This window comes from Protomyctophum bolini (genome assembly GCF_963924005.1).
Source record: "Protomyctophum bolini genome assembly, chromosome: 7".
Taxonomy (NCBI): Eukaryota; Metazoa; Chordata; class Actinopteri; order Myctophiformes; family Myctophidae; genus Protomyctophum; species Protomyctophum bolini.
Window position 1 is genome coordinate 43744768 of NC_137868.1, and position 21388 is coordinate 43766155.

Sequence of the window (21388 nt, forward strand, 5' to 3'; positions counted from 1 at the left end):
TCCAAACTGAACAGGAATGCATAGTGTGTTACAGCAAACCACACCGTGTGCAGCAACTGCAGGCGTCTTTAAAAAAACTGATGCAACTCTATATACGTACACACAACAAACGCAGCACAGCACAAGCACAAACAACCATTCGCTACCGCTACCATTACAAAAACCAAATCAAGTCAGCTATAGCTTGGTCAGCGCCATTTCTCATCGACACCGGGCGGTGAGTTTGTAAACAGTACAGCAGGTTTGATCCGACGACAGGTGAGGCGACAGGAGGCAGAGCATGTCTGAAGTCAAAGAGGGCGTGTGTGACTGATTGGAAAAGAGAAAGCAGATTGGGTTCAACGGTAGAGTAGACCGCCTAGCAGTCTAAAGCGGTATTCATAAGTCTGGATTTATCGGTGGTTGAAGGTGACCTGCACCGCAACGACAACATGACGTCACGGAGCCGCGGTGAAGAAACCACCTCTCTCTCCCCCCCGGGGCCCTTCGCTCTTCGTTTTTACTCACCACCGACCGCTCCACGTTATGACAGCTCCGGTGGTCATGAAGGTTATAATAGTTTTTTTTTTTTTTCATTATAGTTTAGTTAGTTTTGACATAGTGCTTTCTAATTCAGTTAGTTTTTAGTTCGTTTTTTAGAGCGGGTTTGTTAGTTTTTATTTTGGTGAAAATGCTTAGTTTTAGTTTACCGGTAGTTATAGTTTAGTTTTAGTTATTTTTTCGTACTTATTTGTGGGTTAGGGTTAGCGTGGCTACATGCTGCCGCACGGTGCTGAAAACTGCCGTAAAACTTTGTTGGAGAAATGAGGAAATTAATCTAATGAATTTAAAAGGATTATATTATAAATCTCCGAAAGGCATATAAATATTGATAAAAACTAAAACTAAGGGTATTTTGTCTATAATTTCAGTTAGTTTTGAGGACACACAATACAGTTTCAGTTTAGTTATCGTTTTTTTAATACATTTTTAGTTTTTATTAGTTTCAGTTAACTAAAATGTTTTTTTAATTCTAGTTTTAGTTTTTTAGTCAGTTTTAGTTAACTATTAGGTCACCTCACCACCGGAGCGGCGGTCACCTCACCACCGGAGCGGCGGTCACCTCACCACCGGAGCGGCGGTCACCTCACCACCGGAGCGGCGGTCACCTCACCACCGGAGCGGCGGTCACCTCACCACCGGAGCGGCGGTCACCTCACCACCGGAGCGGCGGTCACCTCACCACCGGAGCGGCGGTCACCTCACCACCGGAGCGGCGGTCACCTCACCACCGGAGCGGCGGTCACCTCACCACCGGAGCGGTGGTCACCGGCGGTCACCTCACCACCGGAGCGGCGGTCACCTCACCACCGGAGCGGCGGTCACCTCACCACCGGAGCGGCGGTCACCTCACCACCGGAGCGGCGGTCACCTCACCACCGGAGCGGTGGTCACCGGCGGTCACCTCACCACCGGAGCGGCGGTCACCTCACCACCGAAGATCCAGACTATGAATAGGCCTTGAGAGTAGACAGGTCAGACCTGGAGGCCTGCTCCTCGTATAGCGAGGTGCCGTTGTAGCATTTAGCAACAGTGGTTTTCAACTCGAGGGAAGCGGCCACGACACGACTCAGTCACCACGGCGAGTCCATCCCATAAATAAGAGTTGAAACGAAAACACCAGTAGTTGAGTTTTTTGGCTGCGACTATTTGATCGTTATCTCCTTAAGAGATTATTCTATCAATTGCAATTTCCGTCGAATAATTGACTATGAGCAAGTCATTTCTATTATATAAATATTATATCAATGAATCGAAGAGAAAAAAAAAGTTTTTCTTTATAATCAGTGAAAGCAATCAGTCTGACTAAGCACTTAAGTATTTTATACGCTGTTGCACAACAGCAGCTAAGGTAACCTACTGTATCAATAAGATCACAACACTGTCAATAATCTATATTGTCACTGATTTAGGACATTCTTTGCCTATTATTATTGACTAGGTATTCCAGGTTTAAAGAGGTCAACTTAATGAAATAAAATGTGCTAAAATCAATTACTATCGTTAGAAATAGTTTCGATTAAATCGATTAGTCCAATCAACTGCCACACCGCTACTGGAGTTGAGAACCACTGAGTGAAAGGTTTACAAAAAGCCTCTTTTCCAACACCAACAATTGTGTTTGTTCAAAGAATAATCTGGATGGGGGAGTCAGTCAACTACCCAAGAGATCACTCGATTGTGCAGAGATTGGGGGATAAGATCCCAAACATAACAAAAAACAGAATTGACAGAAAATAACGCAAGATAATGCCAAGAGATGGTTGATGACATGCTCAAGGGGTTATAATAATCCATGGAGCCCAGTGTGTGTTCTGACTGACAGAGAGCTGCTTCAGTGTTCCCGATTAGAATTATAGAACCCATATAGAACAGGAACAGGAAACAGTAAGATCTGCCTCGGCCAGGATTTCACATTCAGTGAAGTCTTCCATAAATACTACATTTCACTTCGGAGGAACCTCTTTCAAGATTTGTTTTTTATTTTGAGGACAGGCCTATAAATGGGTTAAAAACAAGACTATATTATACTAATGTTGGGTTTCTATAAAGGCCAACACTGACAGTCAACTATTCAATAACTCAGTGAACGTGAAAATGTTCTTCCGACGTGAAATATGCGTTTTAAGGTTCAGACCGGTGAGGACAAAGTTAATGTTAATGTCAAGCTGTAAATTGTGAGTATTCCTCAGAGACAGACAGAGAGAGAGAGTGGTGGAGAAAAGGTTTATATGACAGACAGACGGACCAAGACCAAGACACACACAGAGAAAGAGAGAGAGAGAGAGTCAGGAGTATGAGAGAGACAACAAAGAAGCATTGACAGAAGGAGAGAGAGAGAGAGAGAGAGGGAGGGGGTAATTACGGTAGACACAGGGAAACAAAGCGAAGCGACTGACAGTCCCAGCTTTCCTGTGGTGAACGATACCTTGGTCTCTACTTTAATCCCCAGAACCTGTATGACAGAATAACAGGATGGTCAGTAAAAAAGAAAACCTCAGCAACACCAACACGTCACGCCAACCCCTTCCTTCACCCCCAGAACCTGTATGACAGAATAACAGGATGGTCAGTAAAAAAAAAAAAACCTCAGCAAAACCAACACGTCACGCCAACCCCTTTCCTTCACCTCCTTTAATTAATTCAATGAGACACATTAATTAATGCTCCACTTCCTGGCCCCTCTCTCTCTCGTGTTGAGGAGAGAACACGCAGGTTATGAGGGTAGGGTAACAATGGAGGAGTTCCACTTCCCTATACTACTGATGCAGAGATGTTTCGAATCACTGAAGATAAGACTTATTATAAGACTAGAGTATCGAGTCACTCCGTTATCCCTGCCTCTGGCTGGGGGTCACGGGAAGTATGTTTTCTATTGAAAATACTTCATCTTTGCGTCGTGTCGGCAGCGCGTATACGAGTAAAAATCGGTGGGCTCATTTGTATATTTTCGGGGAAAACAGTTATTGTGTGCTAATGAGAACGTATGTTGTTTGGTATTGGCAATGGAGTAGCAGGGGAGCTATTCATGTTGTATGACGAATAGCGAAAAATATCAGATCTACAAATACACAAACGCATCGCGGTGCGGCGTGTTGTGAGCTTGTATAGCCGTGCTATTCTGCATTTATTTCCGTGTGTTGCACATCGACATGGACCAAAATAGGGACAACTTTAGTTTCTTTCAACCACGGTTCATGTTTTATTATTGTTATTAGAGAAAGTAAAAGGTGAGTGTAATTTTCTTTTTCATTTGCTGCTCTCTTTCGTTTTAGGGATTTTAGGACTAAAGTAAATAATAAAAAAATAAATTTCTGTAAAGTTTTGTAAAAAAATACATTTAGCCCCATGATCGAATGTCCCCGCCCCCCTGTCAAAAACAGCTAAAATCCCTAAAACGAAAGAAAGCAGCAAACGAAGAAAAAAAATGTACACTCATCTTTTACTTTCTATAATAACATCCTAAAACATGAACCTTGGTTGAAAAAAACTAAAGTTGTCCTTTAAATCTGACACCAGACTGTATGGTTGCAGCTTGTTGAAGGGGACTACATTTTTTGGGTGAACTATACTATTCGTTATCCTGAAGAATGTGTTGGGGAAAGCTTTAACCTGCCATATCCAACGATTAAGAGCTTAGATGAACCTCTCTCCTCCCCCAGCAGGTAATGAAAAGTGTAGCCGGGAGATGCTGATGTTAAAGGGGGTTGTTGTTGCTTTTACACAAAGGAACCTGGCAACGACGCCTGTTCAACTGACGTGCAACGTTTTAGACATTTCGGTCAATTATCCCATTTTGGGGGCGGGAACCCCTTTTGGTGTTTTGAACGTTATATGTTATAATTTAGCTATCGAAAAATAGCAGATCTACAAGGCTTGTATAGTCGGTCTGCTATTTTTGAAAAAATCGTGAAAATATTTATTTCAGAAAACTGGAGGATTTCGATTTATATTTATTTATTTCGAGGTCAGGCCTAAATGGGTTAAACATTATGATATAATGTAGCTATTGAGTGGTGCGCTACGAGCTTGTAGGTCTGCTTTTTTTTTTGAAAATTTGGGAAAATATTTATTTCAGAAAACTGGAGGATTTAGAAGATTTTTTTTTCATTTAGGTCAGGCCTAAATGGGTCATTTCTCTCCTGCAAATCATAACAATTGCTATTGTTGTTTCGTGAGCCCCATCTTTATTTAAAAATGTCTTCTACATCCCGACAGTTTTCTGAAAAAGCCATGTCTCCATGTCAGTGGTTCTTCGATTTTTCAAAAATAGCAGACCTTTACAAGCTCGTAGATCTGCTATTTTTCAATAGCTAAAGCACAACATAATGCTAACACCAAACACCAAAATGGACTAAAGGGAGATGCCCGCCACCTGTCTGAGAAAACATATTTAGGGGCTCTACTGTACTTATACACATTTGCCTGCGTTTCTCATTCCCACAAGAGTACGGTCCTTACAAGTTGCGCCTTGTTGTAATGGCGACAAATCAGGCTTCCCTTAACAATATAAAATATGACACCAATTGGCTTTATTGAAGGGGAGAAATAATCAACCAAATTAACGTTTTCCATATTTTTTATGAGTTTATCCCTGTATAAGTATCAGCTGAACAGGAGTCGTTTCCCAGTGAAATGATCCAGTTGAAAAGGAGTCATTTCCCGGGGAGGGGGGGGGGAATACCAGCTGAAACTGATGATGTTTACTGGTCTAAACATCACCGTTGAGCAGCTGAGAGGGGGCTGAGAGGTTAGTTCATCTGAAACCTAACAGGAAATGTAAAATACGTGTAAAGAACAGTACAATGTACAATAATGCATAGCAATACATGATAAATAAATTAACACCTTGACTGGTTTCACATAACTACTGTAATTATAGATCAGTCGTCCCGTTTCAAAGATATTTTACACTGCGCCAAAGGAATCTCAAATAGGTCAGAATGAGGTTCATACCTTGGTGTTGAAGTGCTTGCTGATGCAGCGCAGGATGTCGTGCTCCACGCGGCTCACTATCTGGTCCTGGGGCGCGTTGAGCGCCACCTGGCCGTAGCACAGGATCAACGTGCTCTTCACCTTCTCCACCTCCACGTCGTTGCGCTCCTGGAGGACGCACACGCGCACACACACACACAGCATTGTCCTCAAATGATACACACGGCGGCATGGCGTGCTATAGCCTCGGCATTTAGTCCTCGCGAGTGGCCAGACGCGAATCTGCGTCGGTGGCAAAAATGTGCACTCAAATGTATCACCTTAGGAGGGGTAAGGAACTGGATGGAATAACGTGTTCCTTCCACGCGCTACGTCCAACCAGGGAAACTCCCCCCTGTCAGGTGGAAAGGAGCAACTTGGACACTCAGGCATGAAGGAAGCATGAGTTCAAGTCCGTTGCTCTCCCCTTGTCCCCCATATATGGGGACTAGGTTGGTGGAGGGTGTGTAGAGCCCAGGATCACATTAGATGATTGACACAGGGGTGAAAAATGAGTTACAAAATTGTGGGATAAAAAATATATTTAAAAAACAAATGTATCGCCTTCGGCGGATTACATACGAGTCTGGCCAATAAGCACAGTTCAGTTCAGTTCAATTTTATTTTCGGAATGGTGGAAAATCACTCATTGGGCTAAAAGTGGGCATGGCCGTTTTTAGCCCAATGAAGTTCTTTTGTGCAAAACGAATGCTTGGAAAAGATTCAGCATCATGAAACCCCCCTAGTTTGACACATCTCATGCTAGATAAAGCATGATGAATTTTTTTAATATTTTGTCTTCTATAGGTTGTTAATGGTATGGTCACAGGTTATGCCAATTATGGAAATTGCCCAACATATGCAAGTTAGCATCCGGCAGTTTCTACATGCTGGGGACCCATACTAAACATTTAGAACATAAAACGTTGGTGTACTCAACATAGATGTCCGGGTTCACAATGGGGCTCTATGGGCTGGCTACTAGACTATACTGTATGTAAATACAGTATGTTCGTTGCTTGCGTTGCTTGTATCCTGTCCAAATATCCGAAAAAGGACTAGCGAGAAGCCATAGGCTTGTTGGGCCCTCATTTGCATATATTTAGGTGCACATGTGTTGTAGACTGATGGACATCAGTCTACCTGCACAGTGCATACATGCTGTCCTTTGTGCACTCTACTGAGCACACCTTTCTACTTGTATGTGCTTTTTGTTGCTTGTAGTTTGAAGTGTACTGACTGTAGTTTGAAGTGTACTGACTGTAGTTTGAAGTGTACAGACTGTAGTTTGAAGGGTACAGCCTGTAGTTTGAAGTGTACTGACTGTAGTTTGAAGTGTACAGCCTGTAGTTTGAAGTGTACTGACTGTAGTTTGAAGTGTACTGACTGTAGTTTGAAGTGTACAGCCTGTAGTTTGAAGTGTACTGACTGTAGTTTGATGTGTATGGACTGTAGTTTGAAGTGTACAGACTGTAGTTTGAAGGGTACTGAATGTAGTTTGAAGTGTACTGACTGTAGTTTGAAGTGTACCGACTGTAGTTTGAAGTGTACAGACTGTAGTTTGAAGGGTACAGCCTGTAGTTTGAAGTGTACCGACTGTAGTTTGAAGTGTACTGACTGTAGTTTGAAGGGTACTGACTGTAGTTTGAAGGGTACTGACTGTAGTTTGAAGGGTACTGACTGTAGTTTGAAGTGTACTGACTGTAGTTTGAAGTGTATTGACTGTAGTTTGAAGGGTACAGACTGTAGTTTGAAGGGTACAGCCTGTAGTTTGAAGTGTACTGACTGTAGTTTGAAGTGTATCGACTGTAGTTTGAAGTGTACTGACTGTAGTGTTTTTGTACCTTGAGCAGGCTGAAAATTCCTTGAGACTTCTTTAAGGCGTCCGATTTGCCGAACTCGTCCAATTTGGCCAGAGTTCCCTCCAAGTGGCTGTTGGCACACAACCCAATGCCCATGGCCACACCCTGACACACACACACACACACACACACACACACACAAAGATAAAACAACCCATACAGGGAAAAATGCACGCACGCACACACAGTACTGTACATGCACATACACAATTCCAGCATGCGTGACTTATATTATTTAATACAAATACGAAAACAAAAACAACTACTATCGGACGGACGGACCTCTCTCTCGATGGCGTCGTTGTGTCGAGCGGTGAGGAGAATCTCCTGCAGTTGTTTCTTCACCAGTTCTTTGTTGTAACATTGCTGGAGTGTCACTCCTATGCAACGATACAGGAAGCTCTGGACAGGGACAAACGATGACAACATCAACGCCTACATTATCCCGAGACCATTAGGGTTTTATGTAAGGCGCTTCTGAACATGAATTCTATGCTGGTTTGGCCCGTTCTCAACCCATTTTGGACTGACGTCCAAAAAAGTCTTCTAAATCCTGACAGTTTTCTGAAATACCTCATGTTTCTATATCAGTGGTGCTCGATATTTCATGTCAAGGACCCCAAAAATATATATTGTGGCGTCTCGTTCGAGGGCCGCGCACCACGGGTTGGTAACCCCGGGGAGAGAGAGAGAGAGAGAGGGAGAGAGGGAGGGAAGGCCTGAGACGCTCCGTGCTGGGTGTGGTCCAGGACGCACGGTACATCCCACGGCATCTCTTCAATTACAATTATCAGACGAGCTGACACCTGCGTGCTGACACCCAGACAACATAAAAGCCCTCTCTCTCTCTCTCTCTCTCAGTCTAGTCGAGACTCTCCCGGGGGGACAGACTGACCTGGTGCTCGGTAAGACCAACCCATATTCCCTCTCACCATATTATACCATATATGATCGACCCATAGTAATTATGATTCTCTTGTCTCACAGGACTATCCAGGCACCGACTAAACCTACCGTTGGGCTCGGAGGCTTATGGCAACTCATTTCCCCCTATCCCCTATATAAGAGACTGTCACTATTTGACTGGAGGACACGGCCCGCTATAAAGCACCGTTATTTGGACCCAGGGACGGAGAAGTCCCAGAACCTAAGTTAAAACCTTATTCACCTTTTCTAGGGCTGAGTCCTCCTCCCGCCCTCTCCCTACTAGCTGTAGGCTGAAAAGACTATGTGATATAATTTTGAGTGAATAAAACTGCGCCTAAAATAGGCTTGTTGCAACGCTGTCTCCTGTGTTCCTTGATGTGTAATCAGAGCCCCCACAATATGTAATTGGCCGCCGGCCCCCATCTGAAAATATGTTATTCCAGGAACCCCCCAACCGAAGCAATGATTTGAGTTAAAAACTTCCTGAAAAAAAGAAAAAACTATATTCCAAATTTGCGCCATATTTTCACAATCTTTCAAAAATAGCAGACCTACAAGCTCGTGGCGCGCTATGAGCTTGTAGATCTGCTATCTTCCAATAGCTAAATCATAACACAATGTTTAAAACACCAAAAGGGGTTCCCGCACCCACAATGGGATATACTATATATACGTTCCAAGGCGCGAGTTCTCACCTTCTCTTCCAGAAAGTGGTTGTAGGTGGACAGGTAGCGTATGGCCTCGGCCGATAACTGACCCACCCACTTATCGTCGTCAATGGTTGACACGGTCTTAGACAGGAACTGGAGCCAATCGGATCACAGACAGACAGACAGACAGAAGGGACACGTCGTCAATCCAATCGAATCACTCGGCATCCGTGCAAAGATGTGTCTGAAGCCTTAAAACACTCCACACATTCTTGTTAGCACAATGTCTGTGTTTACACAAACCCTCAAAGCTGGACACAGGAGGGGCTACCTCCCCTCAAAAACTACATTCTTGAGCTTGTCGTATAACAAAGTATCGGCCGATTAAGTGGTTAAGAAAATGTCCTCCAATAGCAATGATACCACAGTGTAACAACACACGCTAACCCTAACCCACACATAAACCTAACCTAACTAAACTAAAACTAAAACTAAGCATTTTCACAAAAATACAAACTAAATAAAAACTAGCAAACCCGCTCTAAAAACTAACTAAAACTAACTGAATTAGAAAGAAATATGTCAAAACTAACTAAAACTGAACTATAATGAAAAAACCCAAAACTATTATAACCTTGATTCTTACACACAAAAGGGTCAAAGTGGACCGTGGTACACATGTTCTACGTCATAGGCAACTGTAAAAAGCTGGTCTTTATAGACCTGCGTTATAGTTACTAAAGAACAACGATTACTTTCTCTCTTTCTTCGATGACAAAATATACAGTCAGTCAGATTACCCCTTTAGACCCGAGGACAATTCTACAAAATGTCTTCAAAATCATGACAGTTTTCAACAAAAAAAAACCTATGTTTCTATAATCAGTGGTTCTCAAATTATTTCATGTCAAGGACCCCAGGAATTCTATGAAAAATTGGCTGCCGACCCCCATCTAAAAATATTGAGTTAAAAACGTTCACTCTGAAAGAATATATATATTCAAAGATTTGCACCACATTTTCAGGATTTAAAAACAAAATAGCAGATCTACAATCTCGCGGCACTCGGTATGAATGGGATAAACATACGGACCTTTAGTAGTTTGTCGTGCCAGAGCTTCTTATCCAGACTCTCTGCAGTCGACTCTGTGAAGAAAACAACGTCATATATATTAGTTATTAACTTATTACAGTATATTAATAACCAAACAATAAAACTTTTTTGGGTAGACCACCTTTCGTGTGACTTATAACTTGAATTTCTACAATAAAGACATCTTGTATAAGTTCGTACGTCTCTAAATGTTTTGATGAATTGAACAAAGACATTCTAGCGGTTTACTGTGCGTTGCAATGGAAGCTAATGACTTGCGCAATGACTCTTTTATTTCAGAATCACAGACGCCCCAATCAGTCCAGTCTAAAGCTGAGGAAAGACTCACAAAACAGCACCAACCGAGTATGGTATGTATCAATCCAAACAGTGTGTATGTGTGCGTGTAGTCGTGGACCCTCCAGAGTTGCCAGCAGTGAGGGGATCTCTCTCTCCCAGAGGACCTCTCTGTGTGTGTGTGTGTGTGTGTGTGTGTGTGCGTACCCTCCAGCGTGGCCAGCAGTGAGGGGATCTCCTTCTCCCAGAGCAGCTCTGTCTTGGGGTGGATGTTGGTGAGCAGGACGCCGAGGAGAGAGAGAGACGGAGCGCCGTGTCCTCTGCTGTGGGACGGAAACGCTGCGTTTACCTGACACACGCACACGCACGCACACACACACACACACACACACACACACACACACACGCACACACACACAGCACACACACACGAGTTACGGCAACCAAATGGTCAGCGACGTCCCCGAGTATAGCAGTTGTTCTCAACATGATTTCGTCGACTACCTTTTTCCACTGACGAAACCTAAACAAAATGAAAACTAAGCTATGATGACTAAGACTAAGACGAAATATAATATACTGACAATTTCGTCAACAGATAAAAACTAGACTAAAATGTTAGGAAGGGACTATAGTGGACAAGAGATCCACCTTAAGTCATTTTACAATTAGTTGCATGTTTTGTGAAAAAAAGTGAAAAAAGTGGAAAAAAAACTGTCGGCATCAAGGCCTGTTGAAACATGTTCGGCATGTTCGACTGAATCAACTGTAGATTTAGTCGACTAAAATATTATATTTAGTCGACTAAAACAAGACTAAATATACACTAAACACTAAAACATTCCAAGTGACTAAAACTAAATGAAAACTATTCAAGAGACTGTGACTAAAACAAAAAATCTAAATTTGCTGCCAAAAACAACACTGGTTCTCAACCGTGTCGGCTGTAGTGATAGTGTAGTAGTGTGTAACAGGTGTGTAGGGTGTAGTTCTCACCAGCAGTCTGATGAACAGTATCTGAGGGCTGGGCAGGTTCACTGGAACAGAGCATTTAGTCAGGATTTAGTCAGCATTGTTTTCATTTAGTCAGAATTTAAACATCTGCATTTTTTTTCTTTTTTAGTTTTAGTTGAATAATATATTATTGTCGACAAAAAAAACGTATTTCGGCGAGCCGTGATTGTGTTGTAAATGTCCGGTTTCTATTTAGCTACAGTCCAGGTCGTCGCGTTATGAGCATACAATTTACAATGTAGGCATTTAGCAGACAAGAACAGCACATGGTAATACATCAAATACAAAGAAATTGTCATCAAGGATCATATAAGCAAGCTAATAACCTAACATCCGCACAGTAAACAGTAAATTATCTGTACAACGGAAGCTATGACTATACAATTCAATTCAATTCAAAGGGCTTTATTGGCATGAGAAAACATACGTTTACATTGCCAAAGCAGAAAGAACAAAACAACAATACAGCAATACACTCAAAACAAAAATTATGTACTTTGAAGGTCAGAATCTTCAATAGATCAACTTCTGTGTACCAAGATAACTCGATGCAGGTATAGTGCAGGAATATACACAATGATTAGTCTTTAGGGTGGTTGTGTTCCATTTGATATCCTTCTCCTATCACAGCAACTCACAAATCTTGCTGCTGTGTTTGCACATTGTTGTACTTCGCCCAGCAGATATGGGAGTTTTTTGTCATTGGTCATGTTTTCAAAATCTCCGTGTGTGGTTGTAATCTGTGGGAAGTATGTGTCTCTGATGTCTTGGTACAATGGACAGATGGTTAGGAAGTGTAGCTCGGTTTCCACTTCGTTTAGTGTGCAGTGGGTGCATAGTCTGTCTTCTCTCGGGATACAGGTCTGCCTATGACGGCCTTTCTCGATCGCGAGACTGTGCTCACTGAGTCTGTACCTAGTTAAGATTTTTCTTTGTTTTGGGTCGGTCACGGTGCTCAGGTATTCTGCCACTGTGTATTCTCTGTTTAGGGCCAGATAGCATTCTAGTTTACTCTGCTTTTGTGTTGCTTCTTTCCAATGTGTCAGATAGTTTTCCCTTTGCTGTTTTATAATTTGGTTTAGTCCAATGGGTTTTCTATCTCGTGGCTCTGTTTGTGTTTGTGCCCGGAGTTCCAGGGCCAGCTGGCTGAGGGGGCATCTCTCTAGAGTTTCACTGTGTGTGAGTGCCTTGTTATGGAGTGCATCTAGGTCACTTTCTTTTAGGTGGTTGTAGAACTTAAGTGCTCTCTTTTTTATTTTGATTATGAGTGGGTATCGTCCTAATTCTGCCCTGCATGCATTATTTGGTGTTTTTCGCTGGGTACGGAGAATGGATTTGCAGAATTCTGTGCTATGTTTGAATACCAACAGAAGTGGCCCTTTACCAACTCAGTCAGTCAGTCAGTCACCTTGTTGCGTGAAGTCTATGTTGAAGCTGCTCTCCTGGCTGTCCCTCTTCTTGGTGCCCAGCACGATGAGGCTCTTACACAGAGGCGTGGTGGCGTTGCTGTACTGGGCCGGCGTCAGGTAGTAGAGCAGCATGGGCCACAGAACCTGCACGCACACACACACACGCGCACACACACAGGAACGAAGACCGACAGACAAGTGTTAGACAAGCAGACTGTCTTTTTCTGTATGTCAAATCTACGGCGCGTGATTATGAATCCCACCAACGTTCCGGGTTAGACCCGCCTTTATACCATGTGTCTGATTGGCTCCCGGTGGCAGGCATAGTTTTTACTGAGGTTTAAGGTTATAGGTATAGGTTTATGGGTTTAAGGACTTCAGTGTTGTGTACCTTAACACATTATATAAGCACAGAACAAAGAATGTTTGCTTTCGCCCATCTTTGTTGAAGAAGAGTCTGGGGCCAGTTATATTTTAGTTTATTTTATCCATAACAACACATCTACGACTATACGTGTATCTGTAGTTCTCAACACTCAAACACTGAAATAATATAAAAGACAGACAGACAGAGTGAGTAGACAGACAGACAGACAGACAGACAGAGTAGACATATATACGTACATCAGCCAGTTGTCCCACGGTGGTGGTCAGCAGGTGCAAGGTGTTGTCACACATGCTCCTCAACGCCTCGTTAGTCACCTCCTCGGGATCCACTGACCTCTGACCACGCTGACGCACACACACAATGTACATTAGTATGGTACTTCTTTAACCCATTCTGACCTGAGATCAGATTCTAAAAAATGTCTGTTTGAAAATGACAGTTTTCTGGAAAAGCTATGTTTCTATGTCAGTCGTTCTTCGATTTTTCCAAAAATAGCAGACCTATACAAGCTCGTAGCGCGACCACTCGGTGGCACGCTATGAGCTTGTAGATCTGCTATTTTTCAATAGCTAAAGCATAGCATAATGCTATGTAACACCAAATAGGGGGTTCCCACCCAAAATGGATTAATTCCTTTAGTGAAGTGTCAATGTTTGATATACGCTGCGAGGGCACACAGGCAACAGCACAGTGCAAGCGCACGTGTGGGGGGGGGGAGCGCACACACACACACACACACACACACACACACACACACACACACACACACACAGTCAGAAGTACCTGGTATGTGTCGGGCAGGGCGCAGTGCTGAACGATGAACCGGACCAGCAGCTCTCCTCCCTCCAGCTCCAGGTAGCCGTGATGAGCCATGGCGCTGACCACCTGGACCACACGCTTCTTCACCTGAAAACATTTACACATCACTGCTGATGAGCTGAACCACACATTTACCTTTACCTGAGACATCGCTATACTGTGTTTGATCACTGCTCAAACGTTTTCGTGCGGCGGACCCTAGGCCGCTAATTTATATTTATTAGGCCGCGGACCCACAACTCAAAATGTGCCGTGCCAGGGAGCCCACGATTTGAATTCAAACTGCCAGGAAAAGCTCTGGGAGTGGACCGTCCTATGGCCAGTCAGCCTGTCCTTATTTACAACATAATTATCCAACTAGTTATGCAGCTGGAACTGCAGCAACGCATCAGACCGTAAATACGAGGACAGTTTTTACCTTGTTGCTGTGGTCGACCATCGGATGCCTGATGCTGACGAGAATAAGAATCTTCTTGGCCTCCATCATGGAGGCTGAAACACACACAAACAACCGCACGCACGCACACATGCACACACACAAACAAACAACCACACGCACGCACACATGCGCACACACGCACACGTCTGACTAAATAACTGTGTTCAATGTATAACTATATATATTGTATTCATTCATTGCAAATACCCCCCCATATTTCAGCTCGTTACTAGTTTAAAGGGATAGTTCAGATTTCTTTGAACTTAAGCTGTATGAAATAGTTGCCATTAATATAGTGGTATAGCAACTGTATTAATTGATTGCCCGAGTCCCGTGGTGGGAGTTCTGCTCTGGTTTTTGTGAATATTAAGTAGTTCCGGTCATTTTGTGGGGGGGCACTGGGGGCCACGCAGTAAAGGTAAATTAATCCACAAAACAAACGTCATTTGTATTGTTGACCCATTTCTAAAATATTAGCGCGACTTTCATTCAACTTTGACCTCTCCATCACATGGAACTATTTTTTGGGCGTAGTGATATGGACACAAAAAACATGATGTAGGGGTAAAAAAAAGAACGAAAGTTGCACTAATATTTTAGAAATAAGTCAACAATACAAATGACGTGTTTTGTGGATTAATTTACCTTTACTGCGTGGCCCCCAGTGCCCCCCACAAAATGACCGGAACTACTTGATATTTCACCAAAACCAGAGCAGAACTCCCACCACGGGACTCGGGCAATCAATTAATACAGTTGCTATACCACTATATTAATGGCAAGTATTTCATACAACTTAAATTCAAAAAATCTGAACTAGCCCTTTAATCCAAAGGAATAGCCTCCCCTGTCCGGCTTCTCCCCAACAAACACAGGCAATTATATTTGTTGCGAGGTCCGGGCCAAGCCATTATGCAGGATGGAGGATTCGATAAAGGCCAGCGTTTTTTCCCAACTTCAAAGTCCCAAACTGTCTTCATGAGGTTCCAGAGAAGTTGAAATAAAAGAGCTGGTCTCACGTCTCTCATGTGTCGTTTTTAGGTAACCCAAGTACCCAAAAAGCACAAAAACAAAAACAACTGATGTTTTGTTTCCGGACTTACACTATACATTATAAATATATGAAGACCCTGTGCGTATTAAGAAATTAGGTGGTACAAGAGAGGGGGTGTTGTTAGCAAAAGAAGTCCCTCATTGTCACGTCTACTCTGTGCGTGTGTGTGTGTGTGTGTGTGTGTGTGTGTGTGTGCTCACTGGATGAGTTGATGAGGTGGCGCAGGACAGCCAGTGAACCCATCCGGTTTCTCTCATTACTGTTCTCCAACTTCTGAAGAACAAACAACACCACGCGATCTGTGAACGAGTTAGCTGAGAGAGAGACAGAGAGAGAGAGAGAGAGAGAGAGAGAGAGAGAGAGACAGAGATTTAAAACTCATATGTCCAAATTGTTCAAATTCTAAAATATCAAAAGTAGCAGAGCGACAAGCTCAAACCGCTGCAATAAGCGTGTGGATCTGCTACTTTTAAAGGACCTATAACATAAAATTCAACTTTTTCAATTTATTTTGTGTTTTTGGGGCTCCCATATGTGTTTTCTATCCCCACAAATAACCAATTTTGAACAATAAGGCTTTCATATATAGGTGCTTTAATGGAAATTGCTCTCAGGAACAGCTCAACTGATTTTGGTCTCATCGTGATGTCATCAATGTCACACTACTTTGTATATTTCCATCTTCTTTAGTCTTCAGTTTCAAATTTGCATTTCCACTTTGTTTACAATGTCCACCATTGTTGATTTTCCAAGCTGACATGGAATGGAAACAAGCCTGGTTTTATCTAGCATCAGTATTATAATGACTAAAATATTAAATAATCTGCATATCAGCACCCCCACCACCTCAGGACATTGTGGTACTGCAGCTAAAACTGCTTTCAAAGTCCATAAAGAAATGACAAGGCCTGGTTATATCAGAGCGGTGATTGAGGCTCAAATCATTAGAAATAACTTTGATGGACCATAGACAATATGATATTAAATATTAAAAGCAGTTTTAAAATGCATGTTATTTGCGCTTTAACAAAAAAGAAAAAAAGAAAAGAAAAAAAATCACACCCGTGTGAAGTGCTAATATATTAACGCCTAACTCATGTTGATTAGGTGATGTAAAACAAACGGTGCCAACACAAACAGTAGACGCCATTAACAATAAAGAGACAATATGACGTAATGAGTTACAAAATGACGTAAGTTTTCCCTTCATTGACAATGGCGTTTAAACTAAAGACAAACATTAAACCTGTATATAGGAGTAAAAAAAAAAAAAAAGAATATGGAGATACAGTAGGAGATGGATATTGGAGGTTTTTCTGCCAAAGGGCAACACTATACTGTACTATAGCAGCCATTCTTCACAGCGACTATGCAATACAATGAGGTTACTGTTCATCGTCGCCCTGCCATGCATTCCACCAGTTACTAAAAAAATACCAAAACATCAGATCAGGCAGATTATCAGACTCACTATCAATGCAATAACTCCATGGTTTTCAACCTTTTTTTCATATCAACGGCTCATTATTTATTCGGCATTTGAGCCACAGACCACCATAAAGATTTAGCCTCGTAGGCCCAAAACTAAAGAATATTTTGTCATCATTGGATAAGATTTTTATCCACAGTTCCATGCTGTATTGACGTGGTGCCATGAGGAGAGATAACAGGCAAAGCGTTGAACAAAATAACATTACTTTTTACATTCTCTAAATTGTGTAGACTTCTTGTAAATTAAGTAATGCAGATGTTAAACATTAATATAAACTCTTGGCAGTTTTATTTGACACTCAAGAGTTAAAGAACTATAAGGGACCAAGGGTCCATCATTCCGTGGCTCAGTGGTAGAGTGGCCGGATGGCAACCGTCTTTTAAACTGTTTAACACTGTCTTTTAAAGTGAACGCGTATGCTGGCACTGGGAAACCGGGGTTTATGCTAACAGCTAGCGGTAGAGACAGAGTTAACCAGTGTTCTGGGTAGCCCCCCCCCCCCCATACACCCACCACACACTCTTAATATTGCCACTACTCTGGATCGTTGATTAGATTAGACAAGGAATGTGCGTTCTATTAGCTCAGCCCAGTTGGCACAAAATCTGTGTGAAAGTTCCAGCATTGCACTTCGCCCTTTAAAACATACAGGAATGAAGTGGCTATTTGAAAATAACAAATCTACAATGTTCGTTTGACGTTTCTTAACTGTTCTTACCTAGCAAACTGAAGCAGCGCAGCACCTCGTTGTGGTTCCTGACAGTGGGAGGGTTACTGTAGTCCACAGGTGCACACACCTGAGAGAACACGCATAACATTACTGTGACACACCATCATAACACCTCATCTGCAGTGCACGGGCAAGGAGCGAGCAACGACAGCTTTCCGACGGCGATAACACACAAATTATTGTCCCGATATGGATCGTAGCCCAAACCAATCAAATAATATAACCAATATATACTGTATAGACTGAGGGATTTTTTGAGAATATTCGTTTTTTTTTCCTCCATGTCATATGAAGGCAGTGAATCATAGCTTCAAATTGACATATTGGTTGTGGGCAGTTTGACCCACCAGTTTTGGAGATATGGCTTATAGAGTAATGTCTTGCAAAAAACAGCGAGTTGAGAAAACAGGCTTGAAAGGTTCACTTCTGTGGCCTCTAACATTACACCTATAGCTACATGTTTAAGCATTTATTTCATATTTACATTTCAGCTCTGACACTTATTTCAGACATGCTCTAGTATGTGAAGATTAAGCCTGTGCTATTAACTCATTTGGGAAAAAAATGAAAAAAAGTTTCTCTCCTGGAATGTTTGCGATGGCAGGCTCTCAGTCAAATCTGGTCACATATAGTAGCACGTAGATCGCAACCAATAATTCAATGTTTTGGGGCCACACAATCTCGCTCAAATAGAGACTCTGCGAGGGAATATCAGAGGGTTGGACGACGTTGTCGGTCGCGGTACGTCACGACAGTCTCATCAAAAAATGTATGGAGATTTATCCGCAGTGCGGATGAGGTGCAACAACTAATAGCAATAGCAGAGCTAAGTTAATGTGTAATTTCAGACATTTAAACCACTTAAACTGTAGTTACTTAGTAAACCTGAGCATTCCATCGGCCTGCTCTTTGTTCCATCTACAGTCTACACTAAAACCTCTTTGCCAAAAACATACAATCTATACTATAGTACATGCTCACAACGCCTCACAGTGCCAGGCGCTGTGAGCTTGTAGATCTGCTATTTGTGGCTAAATGTCTCCACAGAATAGGGATTCTGGGGTTCAAATAGTTATAACGATAATATATTTAGCAAAGATTTGACAGTGCCTCTGTAGTAACTGAGGACCCCGGGCCGCTATAGGTCTAAAATATGTTTTGTGTCACCCGTGGAAATAAACACTCAAGGCTCAGACGAGAATCCACGAACAGAGACTTTGTGTTTGTGGGTGTGTGTGTGTGTGTGTGTGTGTGCGTGTGTGTGCGTGTGTGTGTGTGTGTGCGTGTACCTGTTGATGCAGTGCAAATAGCAGACTGTCCAGCTGTGTCTCCAGTACTCTGCTGCCCATGTCCACTGAGGCATCTAGAACTTGACACAGACTCTGGACACACACACACACACACACACACACACACACACACGCACACACACACACACACGCACACACACACACACACGCACGCACGCACACACACATTAAAATATTCTGTAAATTTAAAGAAATATCTTCTTGATGTATTTGATTGCAACCCCACCTCACCTGCGTGTCCTACCCTATGCATGTGAGGTTTTGTTTTCTGTGCCAATCCCTGAAGACGACCGTGCCAGGTTGAAACGTTGGTAAACAAAATCTTGCATTGTGGCTACGAGTGTGCGCCCATTTTCTTTATGTTCTATATTTATATATATTAATTGGGTTCGATTCCCGCCGGGTTACGCTGGGCGCGTGTTCTCTCATCAGTGGCCCTACCCGAGGCGGGGTTGGCGAAAGGGTGGAGTTTGCATGTTTTCCCCGTGTCCCCTAGGGTAGGTAAGGTACCCTCACAAAAACATGCAGTAATCCTGGTCTCTATACTGCCTCCCCCTGGCCAGCCCCTGATGGAGGGGAAAGGAACTGGTGGGAATAACGTGTTCCTTCCACGCGCTACGTCCAACAAGGGAAACTCCCCCTTCATGTATAGAAGGAGGCATGAGGTCAGTCCGCTGCCCCCCCCCCCCAGGTTGGCAGAGGAAGTGTAGCGTCCAGAATATCGCATTAGATAATTGACACTGTGTGGAAAGAAATGGGTTGCAAAATCGTAGGATAAAAAAAAAGAATGTTCTATATTTATTTACCAAGGTCAGCAGCACCTCAACCAACACTGGTGTGTGCCCTTCTCCTGTTTGTTTAATCCTTTACAATGGCTAACATAGTTTCATAATGTATTCTGTGTTAACTATGTTTAACAGTTTGATGTCGGGTTTCTTTCCTCGTACGGTTTTGTTTGAGGTTCCAGCCAATGGTGACCCGCCACCTTGCTGTTTAGTTTGAGGTTCCAGCCAATGGTGACCCACCTTGCTGTTTATAGTTTGAGGTTCCAGCCAATGGTGACCCACCTTGCTGATGATGTAGTGCTCGTTGTTCTTCTTGTACAGCGACAGCATGGCGGGGACCAGTTTGGAGAGCTGCTCCTCCAGCTTGTCACTGGCCATCAGGTGACACATGGGACCCACCGCCTCAGCTACCGTTAGCCTCAGCTACATGTAACACACACACACACACACACACACACACACACACACAGCTACCGTTAGCCTCAGCTACATGTAACACACACACACACACACACAGCTACCGTTAGCCTCAGCTACATGTAACACACACAGGTGACACATGGGAACCACCGCCTCAGCTACCGTTAGCCTCAGCTACATGTAGCGCACACACACACACACACACACACACACACACACACACACACACACAGCTACCGTTAGCCTCAGCTACATGTAACACACACAGGTGACACATGGGACCCACCGCCTCAGCTACCGTTAGCCTCAGCTACATGTAGCACACACACACACACACACACACACACACACACACACACACACACAATGTACTGTCTGCACCGAGCAACTACCGTTAAATACAAAAAAAACTAAACGTGCCATTTGTCCCAAAGGTTTTAGAGGAAATTAAGTGACATTGAAATATACTGTAGTTGCCATTCGTACCAAAGGTTTATCCCAAGATAATTATTACTATGTGGATGTATAAAAAAATATCTGACAGCATTATGTACAATCCGTACAGTACAAGATAGTTTTCTGTAAATTGCGATATAACACATCTCCGCTTAAAACAGTTTTCCATTCACGTTTAATTCGTACTTGCTTGGGCACTGTAAACGTACGTGTTCTCATGCCAGCAAAGCCCCCAAGGCAACATTTTCAACCTGGCGTCAACGTTGTGTTCATGCCATGATGAAAAAAAAACAGATGAAAGAATTAAACACATCACCCATAAAAACAAAACACAGACAAAAAGAAAAAAAAGTCGACATTTGCGTATCAAAACTTCCATAGTACTTCACACACAGTCCCAGGCATTGTCCTTTGTTAGTTTGTTCCTTATTCTCCCATACCCTTAGTCTTTATGTTCGGCCTTACATAATATATTATATAATATATTGTGCATTTCAACCATTTATCTTACGACAGCCTGTGTTTTCAATGCGTTGTGAACTTGTAGTACTGCAGGTTGGCCATTTATTTTTGCTACTTTCTCGCGACACTGTTACACGACAAACTATAACATAGGGGTTTTTATTTAAGTGGCTAACGTTTGACATTATGGTTAACTTTTAGGTTCCACTGAGAGCAGGGGTTAATGTTGCAGCATCAGTCAGGACAACAGGGTGTGTCTCTGTGTCG

General features: G+C 42.8%; 1 protein-coding gene across 4 annotated transcripts in view; it reads right to left on the reverse strand.

The window, feature by feature from the left end:
- The window catches only part of mroh1 (maestro heat-like repeat family member 1), a 67226-nt gene that overhangs the window by 24221 nt on the left and 21617 nt on the right, over positions 1-21388 (reverse strand). For 2 of the 4 annotated variants that reach the window (XM_080767104.1, XM_080767103.1), the window contains exons 9-24: positions 20066-20206; positions 18978-19070; positions 17677-17755; positions 15667-15780; positions 14392-14465; positions 13938-14060; positions 13391-13498; positions 12766-12910; positions 11340-11380; positions 10551-10692; positions 10047-10099; positions 8999-9106; positions 7659-7778; positions 7359-7481; positions 5497-5643; positions 2906-2995 (exon numbers count right to left, since the gene is read on the reverse strand). In XM_080767104.1, the coding sequence (XP_080623230.1) occupies positions 2906-2995; positions 5497-5643; positions 7359-7481; positions 7659-7778; positions 8999-9106; positions 10047-10099; positions 10551-10692; positions 11340-11380; positions 12766-12910; positions 13391-13498; positions 13938-14060; positions 14392-14465; positions 15667-15780; positions 17677-17755; positions 18978-19070; positions 20066-20206 (1701 nt within the window). The remainder of the gene's footprint in view (positions 1-2905; positions 2996-5496; positions 5644-7358; positions 7482-7658; positions 7779-8998; positions 9107-10046; positions 10100-10550; positions 10693-11339; positions 11381-12765; positions 12911-13390; positions 13499-13937; positions 14061-14391; positions 14466-15666; positions 15781-17676; positions 17756-18977; positions 19071-20065; positions 20207-21388) is intronic. The other 2 variants (XM_080767105.1, XM_080767106.1) reach the window with 2 other exon arrangements.